This window comes from Cebus imitator, unplaced genomic scaffold (assembly GCF_001604975.1).
Source record: "Cebus imitator isolate Cc_AM_T3 unplaced genomic scaffold, Cebus_imitator-1.0 Scaffold59, whole genome shotgun sequence".
Lineage (NCBI taxonomy): Eukaryota > Metazoa > Chordata > Mammalia > Primates > Cebidae > Cebus > Cebus imitator.
The window spans coordinates 501,454-519,336 of NW_016107374.1; the positions used below are offsets into that span (position 1 = coordinate 501,454).

The 17,883-nt window shown below is 49.0% G+C and overlaps 1 protein-coding gene across 1 annotated transcript in view; it reads right to left on the reverse strand.

The window, feature by feature from the left end:
- Window positions 1-16,828, reverse strand: part of GTSE1 (G2 and S-phase expressed 1) — a 33,323-nt gene extending 16,495 nt beyond the window's left edge. The window contains exons 1-6 of the mRNA XM_017529452.2: window positions 16,621-16,828; window positions 16,103-16,202; window positions 6,352-6,409; window positions 5,617-6,241; window positions 2,500-2,664; window positions 1,601-1,724 (exon numbers count right to left, since the gene is read on the reverse strand). Of these exons, the coding sequence (XP_017384941.1) occupies window positions 1,601-1,724; window positions 2,500-2,664; window positions 5,617-6,241; window positions 6,352-6,409; window positions 16,103-16,181 (1,051 nt within the window). The 5' untranslated portion in view covers window positions 16,182-16,202; window positions 16,621-16,828. The remainder of the gene's footprint in view (window positions 1-1,600; window positions 1,725-2,499; window positions 2,665-5,616; window positions 6,242-6,351; window positions 6,410-16,102; window positions 16,203-16,620) is intronic.
- Between the last annotated feature and the right edge of the window lie 1,055 nt (window positions 16,829-17,883).

A 17,883-nucleotide genomic window follows, 5' to 3' on the forward strand; every position in this document is an offset into this window, starting at 1 on the left:
ACTGAGGCTACAGTAAGCTGTGATCACGCCACTGCACTCCAGTCTGGGTAACAGAGCATGACTCTGTCTCAAAAAAAAAAAAAAGAGGCCAGGCACCGTGGCTCATGCCTGTAATCCCAGCACTTTGTGGGGCGCCAACCAAGGTGGGCAGATCATGAGGTCAGGAGATCAAGACCATCCTGGCCAACATGGTGAAACCCCTTCTCTATAAAATACAAAAAATTAGCTGGGTGTGGTGGTACGTGCCTGTAGCTACTTGGGACGCTGAGGCAGGGGAATTGCTTGAACTTGGGAGGTGGAGGATACAGTGAGCCGAGATTGCAACACTGTACTCCAGCCTGGGTTACAGAGTGAGACTCCATCTCAAAAAAAAAAGGAAGTATGAACTCTAGAATCAGATTGATCTGCTCTGGAATCCTGACTCTGCCATTCTGTGATTAAGAGAAGTAGAAGTTTGTGTCCTTATCTTTACAGACTGAGGTGACAACAGCTATCTTGCATGCTCTCGTGAGTGTTAGATGCGCTATGTAGGGTCCTGGGCACGTGGCACGTGTCAATAGTGGGAGCTCTGTCCTGTCATATTAGGTGTTATTAGGTGTGTGTCCTGCATGGGACACCTGCCACCATGCCTGGCTAGTTTTTGTGTTTTTAGTAGGGATGGGGTTTCACCATGTTGCCAAGGGACTCCAGGGCTCGAGCGATCCACCTGCCTCAGCCTCCGAAAGTGTTGGGATTACAGGCGTGAGGCACTGCTCCCAGCCCACGTTTTACATTTTGTGATCACCATCCATACCATGCTGCCCTGGACTACCCTAACAGTCCATATGGCCAATGCATCTCAAAGAGGATTTTGCGCTGCCTTACCACTAGATGGAAGCCATTGCTTGGCAAGGTTGAAATGCAACCAGACCTCAAAGAGGTGTGGGAGCATGGATTTAAATAGGCACCTGGGAATTATGGGGGCCATACATCCTAAATTATCTGGAATAGTCCTGTTTTAAAACTAGTGTCTGAGGCCGGGCATGGTGGCTCACGCCTGTAATGCCAGCACTTTGGGAGGCCGAGGTGGGTGCATCACCTGAGGTGAGGAGTTGGAGACCAGCCTGACCAACGTGGAGAAATCCCATCTCTACTAAAAATACAAAATTAGCCGGGCATGGTGGTACATGCCTGTAATCCCAGCTACTTGGGAGGCTGAGGCAGGAGGGTCGCTTAAACCCAGGAGGTGGAGGTTGCGGTGAGCCGGGATCGCACCACTGCACTCCAGGCTGGGCAGTAAGCGAAACTGTCTCAAAACTAACAAAACTGGTGTCTGATGACATTGACATGAGACCGATTCCCGCATCCTTCTGTGTTCTCAGGCATGGGGTATCATCACGCTTTCTGATCACGTGTACCCCTTAGACTGAAGCCGCCCACCTGAGTGTGCCCTCCTCATGCGCTGAGGGCAGGCACAGCGACTCAGCCCACAGCCCGGTCCACCGCACACAGCACGTCCTGCTGAGCCTAAGTGGTTCTGTAGAAATGGTCTTGAGGCAGGAGCAGCACTCAAGGCCTCACCTGGCCAGATGTGGGTCCAAGCACGATGCCGGCTGCCTACCTTTGCCCGCTGCTGGGGATGTGCACACACTGGACGCCCCGCTCCAAAGAGGCCCTGAGGAGGACTTCCTTGTGAGACTGCTGGTAGAGCCGGGTGGTTTTAACAGGCTCTTCTTCAGCCCCAACTGGGACAAAACGTGAAAAAATACAATCAGCAAAGATCTAATTATTTACCTATTATTTATATCTGCAAAAGTAGGGGTTTTAAGTATTTTTAAATAATCTAATAATTATCATCTTGAACTTAGAGAAGGAAAAAGTCAAGCAGCACTTCTCGAGGCGTAGTCCTCAAAGCCCTGCGTGCGGAGCACATTAGGGAGCTAGCTGAAACGCAGACTCTAGGGCCCGACCCAGACCCACTGAGCCAGCAGCTGCAGCGCCCAGCTTTGGGCAGTTTTAACAAGAACTGCCAGCACTCTTACACACAGCTCAGTTTGACCACCAATGCCACAAAATAAGTGGCAGAGATGGGGCTGGTAGTCTCCATGCCTGTGAGTAACTGCAGTTTTCTTTTTCTTTTTCCTCTCAGACAGGGTCTTCTCACTCTGTCACCCAGGCTGAAATGCAGTGGCATGATGGCAGCCCACTGCAGCCTTGACCTCCTGGGTTCAAGCAATCATCCCACCTCAGCCTCCCAAGTTGCTGGGACTAAGGTGCACGCCACCATGCCCAGCTCATTTTTGTGTTTTTTGTAGTGATAGGTTTCATCATGTGGCTCAGGCTGGTCTAGAACTCTTGGGCTCAAGTTATCCGCCCACACTGGTGTCCCAAAATGCTGGGACTACAGGTGTGAGTCACTGATTTTAATCCCAAGATTTAATCCAAAGCACTTGTACACACAGCTGCCACCTCATTCCCAGTGACCACAAGTCTGGGTCCCAGCAGCCCTGGCTGACTCACCTTGTTTGGAATGGGAATCGCCCGCTTGCCCTGACCCGAGTGGCTTCCGGCGGCTGGCACACTGACAGCACCCAGGGCAGGTAAGTCAGGGAGGACATCCCGGCGGAATTCCTTTTCAGCTGGGATTTTCGTCCTGGAAGGACTAGCTGGTATCTCTTCCTTGGGCTGAAAAATTTTAATTTGAACCGTGAGAACTGTCTAGTCTTTAACAATGTACAGAGATACTAAGGCTTCCATTCAGAGCAAGCCCAGGCACCGTCTATCTTCCCAAAGGCTACACGTTCCTCCATTCATCAGCTAGATTGAAGGGAACGGAGCTAGTTCACATCCTCCCCCAAACCACTATGGACAAAAGTGATGATGGATTTTGCTTCCTCATTAAAAACAGCATCATATGATACCAAGACAGATCACGAAGAGGAGAGAAGTCCCCCAAAGCTGTTCCGCAGTCAGGATCCTTATTTCAGAATGATAATGAGGAAGCTGGTCTAGCTACACAAATTTTTAAATGCTGTACAGAAAAGACTCATTCATTAAATGGTCATCTCTACCAGAGAAGCTGCTCAATTGCAATAAATCTTCTTGGTCTAGTACTGACTGAAAGCCATTTTCTTTGGCCAGCAGAATCAAATAATACATTCCTGACAGATTTAGGGACAAGGGCATTCATGGAATTAATCCATGCTTATACAAATAGCCCCCTTATAAGAGGAGAGTTAGTAAGGTAACAGCAATAGAAGCTCAGAGTGGTAAACACACAGCAGTAACTTTTTCCCTTTACAGCATTTTTAAAAATTGAGATACTTCTTACAACGTAAAATTCGCTGTTTTAGACAGTACACTCCAGTAGTTTTCAGTAGATCTGTTATGTTGTACAACCAGCACAAGCTCATTTTCAAACATGTTTGTGTCCCTAAAAGAAACCTGCACCCATTAGCAGTTACTCCCCAGTCCCTCATCCTCCCCAGTCCTAAGTAGGGAAGCACTCCACCACACCTGTCATTTGCCTGTCATGGTCGTTTCATATAAATGGAACCATACGACATGGGACCTTTTGTTACGGCCTCTTTCACTGAGCAAAATGATTTCAAGGGTGGTCATGTGAAGCATGTATCAATGCTGTGTTTCTTCATTCCTTTTTGTGACCAAGTCTCACTCTGTCACCCAGGCTGGAGTGCAGTGGCACCATCTTGGCTCACTGCAACCTCTGCCTCCCAGGTTCAAGCGATTCTCCTGCCTTAGCCTCCTGCGTAGCTGGGATTACAGGCACATGCCACTATGCCTGGCTAATTTTTGTATTTTTTAGTAGAGACAGGGTTTCGCCATGTTGGGCAGGCTGGTAACAAACTCCTGACCTCAGGTGATTCACCCACCTTGGCCTTCCAAAGTGCTGTGATTACAAGTGTGAGCCACCATGCCCAGCAGCCTTTTTTTATTGCCAAAAATAAACCATTGTCTGATTAGACCCCATTTTCTTTACCTGTTCATCATTTGCTAGATGCCGGGGTTGGCCCTACTTTTTGGCTATTATAAATAATGCTGCTTTGAACATCTGCATGTGGCTTTTTCTGTGGATATGATTTCAGTTCTCTCAAGTATGTACCAAGGAGTGGAACTGCTAAGTCCCATGGCACCTCTACCTTTAATTTTTTTGAGGAGCTGCCAATCTGTTTCCCACAACAGCTGCACCGTTTCACAATCCTACCAGCAGTGCGTGAGGTGTCTAATGTCCTATATCCTCAACCTTCTCCTCATCCTCCACATCCTCATCCTCAAAATAACACTTGCTATTTTCTTTTTCTTTCAGCCCCTTTTAAACGGGCGTTACAATCACGTGGCCCACCCACTAATGACTCCTCACAGGAGTGAGCCTGTGCCCTGGGCCACTCTAGAAGCCAATGACTTCTCCCAGGGAAACAAGCAGGAAGTGGCGGGGCGCCCCATTCGTGTCGGACTGCATCTCAGCTGTGTGGACAGCACCTCACCCACTGGGAACAAGCTCTCTGGACCCTGGTTCACCACCCAGGACCAGGAGATCAAAGGAGACGCTTCGATGGCCCTGGAGCAGCCCAGACCACACCACCTCTCTGCCCCGAGTCCACGCATCCTGAATCCACATGCACAATCCCATCCTGAATCCACCCATGCCCCACACAGCAAGACCCATCCCACTCTCATTTTAGAAACATCGTGGTAGGAATTCACAACCCAAACGGGCTCCAAAAAAAAGGAGTTTGCAGGACCAAGGGACAGGCCCCAGCTATTTGGGGTGGCAGTGCTGTGCACACCTCCTTGTCAAGGGCAGTGTGGGGCGGCTGCACCTCGGCTGGCTGCAATTCTTGGCTCCCACCGCAGGGAGTCACGTGGCTTAGGAGATCGGCCTGGTGGGGGTAAAGGAATTTCTGGGCCCTTGCTGAGCATTCTGTATTTGCCTGCACCTCCTAACAGCCCCACGCACAGTCACTCCTCTGTATGTGCTGCCCAGGTGAGGGGACAGAGCTGGAAACAGGCTGCAGGGTGGGCCCCTGGGCTCCTAACTGCCCGTCCTCCTCTCTGCCGCCTCTCCCACAGGAGTAGCCTCCTTCTCACGAGCAAGAGAAAGATAGGGCGGCTCTGGCAGCAAGCCCTGCACTCACATCACCTTTACCCCAGACATCCAGGACCCTCGGTTTCCCAGAGCTGGCTGACTGCACCCAAAGGCACCCCTGTCAACTGCCCCCTCCCAGGACAGCTCCCAGCACTTAATGCCCAGGAGGAACGCAAAGTAAGCTGAGCCGCAGTCTAGGAGGCTGACTAGCGGCCACCACGGAGGAGAGAGAATGTTTGGAAGAGGCTGCTTGTTAAAGCAAATGAAATCCCTACTGTGTGGTATATGCGGAATTATAACAAAACAAAAGGACCACAGAATTGAGCAGGAAGTATGAAGCCACCCCCAAATCAGCTCCCTGTCAGCAGCCGCTGTTCCTGGGCTGCACATTCCTGTGCTTTGGAGGCCTCAGAGCCTCGCCACCTCCGGGGCTTCCCCAGGTGCCTCTGTGACAGGGCAGAAACCAGGAGGGCTGAGAAGCAAGGAGTGGCGGCTCCCAGGCAGGCACTCTGCTGCGGGCTCTTGTCTACCTTCTCGATGGCCCCGGGGATGCCTCTTCCTCTAACAGATGCCGCTCGAGGCAGCAGCAATTTGCTGCCAGGCTTCCTCTGAGTCGCTGCCTGACTCGGAGCATGAGCAGCGCTTGATTCCCTGGGCAAGGCATGAGCAGAGTGCGGCGGCCCCGGCGCCCGGGAGAGGGTGGCCTGGGCAGGAGCGCTGGGCAGGGCCGGGGAGGGGGCCAAGAGCCAGTGCTCGCCTGCGGGGGGGCCCAGCAAGGGGCTGTCTGACAGGTAGTATGTCTCCCTTTTAAGAGACGTGGGGCTTTTCTTCATATCCTTGTCTTTCTCAAAGAGGTTTATTTTTAATTTTGACTCCTGTATGAATCTTTCCACGCCCTGGCTCCGAGGGTCTTCGGGCTTGGCAGCTTGGGCCGCCTGGTTCCGGCTGCTGCTCTCTATCTGTAAAGCCAGTAAGTGAGCTTCTTTGTACACTTCCACGAACTTCTCCCCAGCCAGAGGGCTCCAGGGGAAGGGACTCTCAGGTGTGGACAAAGGAGGCTGGTTGGTGGCTGGATTATTTAATTCCAAACTGGCAGCAATACATCTTTCTTTATGTCCAACGGGTCCAAAGAACACTTCATCGTCTTCATTAGCACTATTTTTTTAAAAAAGAATTATTAATGACTCATAACAATGGCATTTAAAGGAAAGACTTTACTGAATGTGGTAATGCCCAAGGCAAGGGAATAAAACTCATTTGTTTACCTTGAAGAAGACAATGAAAGATCGAAGTCGAATTTTTCATCGGCCAAAAGACGAATGTCTAGGGGAAAAAATCCAGTGTTATTTTAGTGCTGTGGCTATTAAAGAGAAAAATATTACCAGTTTCTATAGCTTGGAATTAAATAAAGAGACTGTGAGATTTCACCCCGCAGAGTGTATCCCGTCATTATGCTAATTGAGTTATATTTTCATAGGGGCACTGAGTTATATTGTTTTCCCTTTTTTCTTTTTAAAAAATTTTTAAATATTTTCTAGTAATGAACTCTCACTATGCTGGCCAGGCTGTTCTCGAATGCCTGGCCTCGAGTGATCCTCCTGGCATGGCCTCCCAAAGTGTTGGGGTTACAGGCATAAGCCACCACACCTGGTGTTTCCTTTTTAGAAACTGCGTCAGCCATTCTATGTTCACGAAGCCACCCAACAGCTTAGGTTCTTACTCTTTTTTTTGAGACAGTCTTGCTCTCTTACCCAGGCTGGAATGAGGTGGCACCATCTTGGCTCACCATAACCTCCACCTCCCGGGTTCAAGCGATTCTCCTGCCTCAGCCTCCCGAGTAGCTGGGACTACAAGCATGCGCTACCATGCCTGGCTGATTTTTATATTTTTAGCAGAGACGGGGTTTCACTATGTGGGTCAAGCTGGTCTCAAACTGCTGACCTCGTGATCCACCCACCTCGGTCTCCCAAAGTGCTGGGATCACAGGCGTGAGCCACTGTGCCCGGCCAGGTCCTTGCTTTTTTTTTTTTTTTTGACACAGAGTTTTGCTCTTGTTGCCCAGGCTGGAGTGCAATGGCACCATCTCGGCTCACCACAAACTCCCTCCCAGATTCAAGCAATTCTTCTGCCTCAGCCTCGAGAGTAGCTGGGATTACAGGCATGCGCCACCATGCCTGACTAATTTTGTATTTTTAGTAGAGATGGGGTTTCTCCATGTTGGTTAGGCTGTTCTCAAACTCCCAACCTCAGGTGATCCACCCGCCTTGGCCTCCCGAAGTGCTGGGATTACAGGCATGAGTCACTGTGCCCAGCCAGGTCCTTACTTTTGAGATACAATCTAAAATGCACTCCCTGATTCATTTAACCATCTTTTCAAGAACAGAAGTCATTTTCCAGGTATAGAACATTTTCAAAAGACCACCCGCCTCAGATCCCCTGCAATTAAATTCCCTTCTTACCGCTACCAAACACCTCTTCATCATTCAACAGCGAAGGTAATATTATTCAAACGCACAGTAGGGGCTCAATAAGAATTAGTTGACCACCATTGCTTCTTAGAGTCCTTCCTGACTGAACCCTCAGATAAAATGTACTCTGTACCCCACCCCATCCATAGTTCTTTCATACCTGGCATGGCCCTGTCTGCCCAGGTTCCTCTAAAACAGATCACAGGCTCCAGGTCAGTAGGTTCCTCTGCAGGTGCACCTGCTCCCTCCTCCACCTCCCCTCAAGGCTCCCACAACACCTGGACCTTACTTTTACCACTGTACTAGCCTCTGTGATTGCCTCTTGATCCTTCTATGGCCCCAACTAGACTATAAGCTCCTCTAAGATGACAGTGTCTAACGCTAACCCAAAATCCCAAATGTCCAACTAAGGGTCTGGACACTTAGCAAATATTTATCAAAATTCACTGAAATACAGTATTTACTCAGTACTATAAAGCTTATAAAGCTCTCTCACAAATGTTTTCATCTTAATAAACAATGTAGGCTGGGTGCAGTGGCTCACATCTATAATCCCAGCACTTTGGGAGGCTGAGGTGGGCAGATCACTTGAGGTCAGGAGTTCGAGACCAGCCTGGCCAACATGACAAAATCCCGTCTCAACTAAAAATAAATAAATTAGCCAGGCATGGTGGTGCGCGCCTGTAATCCCAGCTACTGGGGAGGCTGAGGCACGAGAATCACTCGAAGCCAGAGGCAGAAGTTGCAGTGAGCCAAGATTGAGCCACTGCACTCCAGCCTGGGCGAGAGAGTGAGACTTTCTCAAAAAAACAAAAGCAACACAGCATGCTTCTCAAAAATTATAAAATTTGAAAATAACCTAATATCCTAATTTGGTCTTAATTACCTAATCAAGAAGAAGTTAGAACAAATACACAAGAGAAAGAAAAGAGAAATAACCACAAAGAGGGAAGGAAAAGGTCCATAAGCACATCTGTCAACCTCATGCATACAGACCCAAGAACTTGGCTGGAAGGGATAATTTTCTAGGAAAATATAATTTCATTTATTCATTTTTTGAGATAGAGTCCCATTCTGTCACCAAGGCTGGAGTAGTGGCATGATTTCAGCTCACTGCAACCTCTGCCTCCTGGGTTCAAGTGATTCTCACGCCTCAGCCTCCAAGTAGCTGGGATTACAGGCGCCTGCCACCACACCCAGCTAATTTTTGTATTTTTAGTAGATACGGGGTTTTGCCATGTTGGGCAGGCTGGTCTTGAACTCCTGACCTCAAGTCCATCTGCCCGCCTTGGCCTCCCACAGTGCTGGGATTACAGACATGAGCCACTGTGCCCAGCCCCCATTTATTTAAATTATTAAATGCATTTACTTATAAAACTGACTCCAGAAGAGAGGGAAATCTTAATACCTCAATAATCATAAAATAACTAGAGAAATTTATTAAAGAGCTATCCTCTTCAAAAAAGCACAAGCCCCAAGTAGTTTCATAGGATAATTGTATCAAAACATTAAAGAACAAATAATTCCAATACTATTTACATCACTCCAGAGGATAGAAAAAAATAAACTTTGCAACTTAGTTCCATGAGGCAAGCATGTTACCAGAAACCTATCAAGTGATCAGTTAAGAAAGTAAAGACCAGCCTTCCTTGTATCGGCATCATAATCTTTCTTTTTGAGGCACGGTCTTGCTCTCTCATCCAGGTGGCGCAGAGTGGCGCAATCACAGCTCGCCGCAGCCTCGAACCGCAGGACTCAAGGGATCCCCTGACTCAGCCTCCCAAGTAGCTGGGACTACAGGTGCGCACCACCATGCCCACCTAACACTTGTATTTTTTGTAGAGATGGGGTCTCCTCACGTTGCCCTGGCTGTCTCAAGCGTTCCTCCTACCTTGGCCTCCCAAAGTGCTGGGATTACAGGCATGAGCTACCACACCTGCCCTAACACAAAAATCTTTAACAAAAATACCAGCAAAAAGAATCGTACGACACATGAAAGTAATAATAATAATATAATGTGGCCAAGCTCACTTCATTTCAGGACTGTCAGATGGCTTCCTTCCGTACAATCTACTCACATAATCGTTGTATTACCAGAGCTAAAGAGAAAACCATGACTGTTTTTCTTGATTTTAAAACATACATTCTTGATTTTAAAGACTCTTAATAAAAAGCAATAGATATATTACATCATGTAAGGAAATACCCATCTCAACCCAAAGCCAACATTAGGTTCCATGGGGTAACATCAGATGTATTCCTTCTAAAGACAGGAACAAATTGATCTGATTAGTTAGGACAGGCTAACATGCTGAAGTAACAACTCTTAAAGCTTAAGTGGCTTAAAACAACAAAGGTAGCCTGGTTATGGTGGCTCATGCCTGTAATCCCAGCACTTGGGGAGGCCAAGGAGGATCACTTGAGGCCGGGGGTTCAAGACCAGACCCTGGCAACATAGTGGGGCCCCGTCTCTACAAAAAGAAAAAAAATTAGCGGGGTATGGTGGCATATACCTGTAGTCCCAGCTACTCAGAATGCTGAGCCCAGGAGCTCAAGGCTGCAGTGAGCTATGTTCAAGCCACTGCACTCAAGCCTGGGCAATAGAGAGAGACACTGACTCAAAACAAACAAACAAAAAACCCACAAAGGCATATCTCTCACTCAAACTATACGTCTGCAGAGGGGTAGGCTGGGCCTGCTCCCGGGCCACCTCACTCCAAGAACCCCAGCTGATGGAGTCCCCACCATCAGCAACGCTGGTCTCCACAGCAGGAAGGAAAAGAACAAATTCCACAGTGGTTTTTAAAGATTTCCACCCAGAAATGACACACATGACCACATTCCTGTTTCACCAGCCAAGTGAGTCACGTAATTTCAAATGAAGAGGGAGCACAATTCTATTATATGCCCAGAAAACACATAGAAATACTCATGAACAACACCGATGACTACCATTTACATGGAAATTAACACATAACCCAGTATCGGACTTAATGAAAAACCACAGAAGCAATTCCATTAAAGCCAGGCATGTGGCAATGACATCTCCACGCACAATTCTTAACGCTGTTCTAGACACACTAACCAACAGAATCAGACAAAGGAAGGAACGTGAAGGTAAAATTATCACAGTGCACAGATGCCATGATTATAGACACAAGAAACAAATCAAGAAAAGCAACTGAAAACTGTTAAGTTGTAAAAGGATAAAAGAACATGGCTAAGGACAAAATCATTACAGAGCAGTCAACAGCTTTCATATCTACAAAGAACAGAGAGGAGATATCATGGAAGAAAAGATTTCGTTTCTAGCAGCAACGCAAGATGCAAAATAACGATAAACAAATCTAACAAGAAGTACGCAAAATGCATATAAAGAAGACTTGGTATATCATAAAAGTAACGTATCGAATAAAGAGAAAAAGTAAAAAAATGGTGTTGAAATAAACTACATAATCATCTGGAAAAAAAACAATTAACTTTGTTCCATGCCTCATTCACCAGGCCAAATTCCAAATAAATCAAGGGCTTAATTAAAAAAACGAAACCCTAAACAAAGAAGAAGCAGCTATGAGGAAAGTTTGAGAACTTGGGAGTGTGGAGTTCTAAGTATGACACTAAACTGGAAGCTACCAACGATTGATCGGCTGGGCGCAGTCGCTCACATCTGTAATCCCAGCACTTGGGGGGGCCGAGGTGGGTGGATCGCTTGAGCCCAGGTGTTTGAGACCAGCCTAGGCAACATAGAGAGACTTCGTCTCTACAAAAAATACAAAAATTAGTTGGGTGTGGTAGTCTCAGCTACTAAGGAGGTTTAGGAGGGAGGATCCCATGAGCCTGGGAGGTTGAGGCTGCAGTGAGCCACAATCTCGTCACTGCACTCAGGCCTGGGCAACAGAGCGAGAACTAGTCTCAGAAAAAAAATAAATAAATAAAAAATAAAAGATTGATCTTCAAACATTAAAATTTTTAACAGCGCTGTGTGGAACAAAATCACAATAAGTTAAATAAGAAATGGGGAAAAGAATATTTGCAACTCATTTCCTAAAGGGCTAATTTATGAAGTATATCTACAACATACTAAAAAACACCCTAACAATCTAGCACAGATAGAAAAAGGATAAGAACAGATAAAGTTTACAGAAAATAAAAGAAAACATTCTTAAATTTTTTAGTGAGGCAAGAAGTTCAGCCTCACTAAAAAATAAGAATCATGAGGCTGGGTGTGGTGGCTTGTGCCTGTAATTCCAGCACTTTGGGAGGTCAAGGTGGGTGGATCACCTGAGGTCAGGAGTTTAAGACCAGCCTGACCAACATGGTGAAACCTCATCTTTACTAAAAAAACAAAAAATTAGCCAGGCGTGGTGGCAGGCGCCTGTAATCCCAGCTACTTGGGAGTCAGGCAGGAGAATTGCATGAACCTGGGAGGTGGAGGTGAGCCAAGATCACACCACCGCACTCCAGCCTGGGTGACGAGCAAAACCGTCTCACAATAAGTAAATAAATAAGAATAATTAAAAATAAACTTACTCTGAGATTCCACTTTCCACCGATATGACTGGCCAAACTCAAAGATTTATGAACAACAGACAAAGTTCTGGGGAAAGAGGCAATTCCTACACTGCTGCGAAGGTGTCAATGATCACCGCTCTCTAGAGGGCCTGGCAGTACCTTGCAAATTAAGAAACGCACTGTCTTCGACCCAGCAAGGCTACTTCTGCGAGTGTATCCTACAGACACTCACAGGTGTGTAAAGCGATGCGTTGTGCAGTTCTGTTGTGTCTACAGTCATTTACTGCAGCAAGACACTAGGCACAAACTAAATGCTCACGCACAGCAGATGAAATGAATTACAGCAACATCCCCATGCCGGAACCCTATACACGTCCAAAAAATAGTAATGCTCATCAAGTGCTGATGCACAATACTCATCAGGATAAATTAAGCATGAGAAACAAGATGCAGGACAGGGATCTCCAAGCTATATGGAAGAGGGAAGCAGTACTCTGTGTGTGTTGGCTTGTACTTGTACAAATTATGCCTGGAAGGACACCCAAGAGACTGATGACATCAATGGCCCTTGGAGGGGTCAACTAGGTGACTAAGAGATATAGATGAGAGGGAGACGCTTCACTTTTTACACCTCTGAATTAGGAAGTCAATTTCAGAAACTTCCAACTGTCTTGTGTGGGAAAAGAATCCAGGATCAGAACTCAGGGAAGCAGTCTTCTGCTCCAGGCTCTGTGACTGGCTCCGAGAGGCCGGGGGCTGGCTGACTTGCTCATCCTGCAAACACGTGAGCACCTGCCACAGACCATATCCTCCACTAGGTGCCAGGCAGACTTGGGGTACATGCAGCATGCCCTGGAGGGTGCCCCAGAGGCAGTGCGGTGAGAGCTATGTGGAGGTGGGAACATCTCTGAGAAAATACCAAAGCATGTGTGTGAGGAACCCGTCAGAAGTCAGAGTGGCTGGAAGAGGTAAAAATACAAAGTTGGGCCAGACCACAGAGGTTTGCAAGCCACAGCAAGGAGCTTTCATTTTCTCCAAAGTGGGATAGGAAACTGTGACAGAGCTTTAAGAGAGGAGCTTTATAATCTAATCTTGTGTTTTTAAAAGGTGACATTACTGTGTAGAGGGTGTATCCAAAAAGAAGCAGGTAATATCCACTGACATTACAAATATATATATTAGCCAAAGTGAATCATACACAAGTGCACGTTGAAACAGCGTGGCTGAGACCCAGAGAGGAGCATGTGGATGGAGACAGAGAGTCTGCAGACAGAGCAGGATATATTCTGAAGGTGGAGATGACAGTAGCTGGTGATTGCACGAATGCAGGAGGTTCTCAGCTTGGACAGTTGGGTGACATGGAGAAATAAAACAGGAGATGGGAAAGACAAAAGAACAGGTTAAGAACAGGTGTGCAAATGCAGAGTGGGTATGCTGACTTTGAGATGAGACATGCGTGTGAAGACGCCACAGAGGCAGGTAAATATACAAGCTCAGAGGATAAAACATGGGTGCAGCAGAGAGCGTGCATTGTACAGTCCTGGGAATGCTGACTGCCCTGAGGGCAAAAGCACAGAGGTCCCAGAGCAGGTCTTGGTGAAATCAGCCTCAGAAGACGCTAGAGCAGGAGCCTGCACAGAGATGCCATACACCAGCCAGATGCAGGAGGAAAACCAAGAGGGCCTGGAGTCTGAGCAAGGGAAGCGTCCAGAGGATGAATGTTACTGAAAAACAACACTCTGATTAAGCAAGAATAGAAGAGTGACAAGAGACTGGGCAATGTGCTGATGAAAGCAGCTTGAATGGAGTGGTGAGGATGGAAGCTGGAACGGGAGGGGTTGACGGGTGGAAAAAATGACAGAACAAGTGAGAAAGCTCTCGAAGTTTGGCTTGGAAGGAGAAACACAGCAGTGGAGGCAACGGAGGAGACGTGGCGACAAGTGAGACAAGGGAACATATCCGTGTGTGGAGGGGCACGATCCAGTGGACAGGGGAGAAGTGGGAGAGGAAGCCAGGGCGACGGAAGTGGGGAAGGCCTCAAGAAGGAGCAGCGGGTGCAGCATGCACGTGGAAGGGACTTATTGGAAAGGGAGAACACTACAGGAAGGAGGACAGGGGTGCAGAGGCAAGCGCCTTTCTAGATGAAGAAGATGCAACAGTGATTTGCAAAGTCTCCAGGACAGTTCCTGCAAAATAGAGGCATTGAGGATGCTTGGGGCCCGGCGCGGAGTCATCCCAGCACTTTGGGAGGCTGAGGCGGGTGGATCACCTGAGGTCAAGAGTTTGAGACAGCCTGGCCAACATAGTAAAACCTCATCGCTGCTAAAAATATAAAAATGAGGCCTGGTGCAGTGGCTCATGTCTGTAATCCCAGCACTTTGGGAGGCCGAGGTGGGTGGATCTCGAGGTCAAGAGATCGAGACCATCTTGGCCAACCGACTTGGTGAAACCCTGTCTACACTAAAAATACAAAAAAAATGGCTGGGCATGGTGGCGCATGCCTGTAGTCCCAGCTACTCAGAGGCTGAGGCAGGAGAATCGCGTGAACCTGGGAGGTGGAGATTGCAGTGAGCCAAGATCGCGCCACTACACTCCAGCCCTGGGTGACAGAGGAAGACTCCACCTCAAAAAAAAAAAAAAAAAAAAAAAAAAAAAAAAAAAAAAAAAAAAAAAAAAAAAAAAAAAAAAAAAGAAAGAAAGAAAGAGAAAGAAAATTAGCTGGGCATGGTGGTGGGTGTCTGTAATCCCAGCTACTCAGGAGGCTGAGGCAGGAAAATCCTTTGAACCTGGGAGGCAGATGTTGCAGTGAGCCAAGGTTACACCACTGCAATCCAACCTGGGGGACATGCTGAGACTCGCCTCAAAAAAAAAAAAAAAAGAATCCTTGGATAGTGTGAGAATCAAAGGATAAAAGGATATGAAAATGCTTTGAGGCCAGGTGACATGACTCACACCTATAATCCTAGCACTTTTGGAGGCCAAGGAGGGTGGATTGCCTGAGCTCAGGAGTTCGAGACCAGCCTGGGCAACATGGCAAAACCCTATCTCTGTTAAAAATACAAAAATTAGCTGGGTGTGGTGGTGGGCACCTGTAATCCCAGCTACTCAGGAGGCTGAGGTAGGAGAATCCCTTCAGCTTAGGAGGCAGAGATTGCAGTGCTGAGATCTCACTACTGCCCTCCGGCCTGGGTGACAGAGCCGGATTCCATCAAAAAAACAAAACAAAAAAACAAAAAAACAAAAACAGCAGGGCGTGGTGGCTCATGCTGTAATCCCAGCACTTTGGGAGGCAGAGGTGGGCAGGTAACCTGAGGTCAGGAGTTTGAGACCAGCCCGACCAACATGGAGAAACCCTGTCTCTATTAAAAATACAAAATTAATCAGGCATGGTTGTGCATGCCTATAATCCCAGCTACTCGGGAGGCTGAGGCAGGAGAATCGCTTGACCCAGGGAGGCGGAGGTTGTGGTGAGCTGAGATGGAGCCATTGCACTCCGGCTTAGGCAAAAACATCGAAATGCCATCTGAAAAAACAAAAACAAACCAAAAAACACGCTTTGAGAGAAAAAGAGGGTGTGTGGCCTGTAACTCATTTTGTGAAGCTGTACCCTCACCTTGATACCCAAGCCAGACAAGGACACAAGAAGAAAGGAAAGTTTTGGACCAGACTCACTCATTAACAAGGTCTCAAAGATCCTAAAAAAATTCTTAGCAAACAGAAACCAGGGACAAACAAAAAAGGAAACATCGAATTCAATTCAACAAACGTTTGAGCACCCACAAAGTGTCAGGTACTGTTCAGGGCACGGGGGCACTGTGCTAAATAAAACTGATGAGAATCCTGGCTGTGATGAAACTTAAAATTGGGAGGAGGTGAAAGAAAACCAGAAAATACAGACAGATGTCATGTGTTTCACAGATGCAGAATACAAGACGAGCACTTGAGAAAGAAATAATTTCTCAAGGCAACATTAAATCAACCTCCATCTCTACTGAACGTCTTAAACAACAACAGCGCCGCAGCAGCAAGGACTTGCCTTCCTTCTTAGGGTCATCCATGTTCGCGTCCCCTGCCCGGCAGGTTGAAGGCTCATCGCGGCCGCCGCCTCCTTCCATGGAGAGAGCTGTCAGAAGTCACTGCTGGATGAAAGGGGACCAGAAGGTGAGTGCGTGTCAGGGCCCAGGGCTCCTGGTTCCTTCAGCCTTCGGCTCACAGGGGCAGAGAGAACTGAAGGTCGCGGCCAGGTCCGGGAGAGGCGGCGCGGGGTCGCTGTGAAATGATCGCATCCCAGGGGACGCCAGGGGCCGAGTGCCGCCAGGCCGGGGGTCAGCCCGAGCGCTATCGGACCAGATAACGGAATTCTCGGCTCCTGGGCCAGAGTGTTGGGGGCTCTGGTTGCGCGGGGGGCAGCCCTGGACCTCCCTGCATCCCAGACCGTGGCGCGAGGGGCCCCGGTGACCCCGGTTCGAGTCCAAGCCCGCGTCCCGAGAACGTCTGCACCGCGCCGCACCTGGCCCACCCAGCACGCTTCACCCCCGCCCCTGACCCCCTTACCTAGAGCCGCGACAACGCAGGACGCGCCTCCGGTACGGATTTAAACGCGGCGCCGGACGACGCGGGCTGCCGATTGGCGGGTTTGAAAAGGGCTCCGTGACGCGGTAGGCCCGGTGCATCCTGGGGATTGTAGTCGAGACGCCGAGGAAGAAGCCCCCCCCCCCGCCCCGCCCCACGCGCGCGCACGCGAACTGCTTCAACGCAGCGATTGGCTCCGCACACCGCGGGGGCGCTCCCACCCGGAAGTGCGTCGGCCCTGGCCGCCTAGTGTCTGTTCGCAGTCCGCATCAGCCGGACCCACGTACCGCAGCTCTTTGTGTGTAGGGAGAAAGTGAAAACTGCCACTTAAGGGTGTCGGTGGGAAGGCTAAACCAAGTAGGCCCACCCACCTTCTGCGAAGCCGCGTGCGCCAGCTTTTACTAGCACAGTAGTGAAAAGGTGCGGTCCCTGCCCCGAGGCGCGCACGGTTGCGCCGGGTGACTCGGACCAGAAGGAGACTCACGGCCGGAGCTGCACAGCCTGTGCGGTCGGAGGAGAACCGTTGCCCTTCACGGGCTTCCCCAACCGCCAAGGCCTGAGGACGGCCGAGGGCGGGGCGAGAATCTGTCCTGGGCTTTACAGGCCAGCTGGGGGGCTGCGCTGGAAGAGAGATGCCAGGGACTGGGGCCCGGTGATGGAGCCTGCCTTGGGGGGTGCATATGCTGGGGAGGGGTGGGACGCAGACAGGAAATCTCTGTCCTGAGCCATAGAGACGCAAGGACAGGACTGGCAGACGGGTCAGTGGGCGGCAACTTGAGACTGACCTCGATTTGCCTGCCAGCCAGGTGTAATACCCAACTCGGGGGCTTGAGGATCAAATGAGGGGCTCCACCCAGGGTAGAATGTCACTAAGCGGGAGCTTTGATTATCCAGGACTGATGGATGGAGGAAAGTGCAGGAAGAGGAGCCTGGGATGACGCGCCCTGGAAAGGATAGAACTCCGGAGAGCACCATTTTCAGGGAGGAAGATAAGCTGTTTCTTTCGGGCAGGTTCGGTGGAGAGCTGCCTAGGAAGCAGCCACCCGGGCCCCAGGGCAGAGGCCTTCCAGGCTGGCTGGAGCCACTTCCGGGTGTCCCTGGTTTTCCATTATCCACACCAATCACTCCATGTTGCTGTGCTCCTTCACCAGAAGACCGTGGGCTCATAAAGGGCAGGCCATCCCAGCCCAGCCCTCACTCAGCAGTCTCCCCAGCTTCACCCAGCCCAGCACAGGGCAGCAGGCA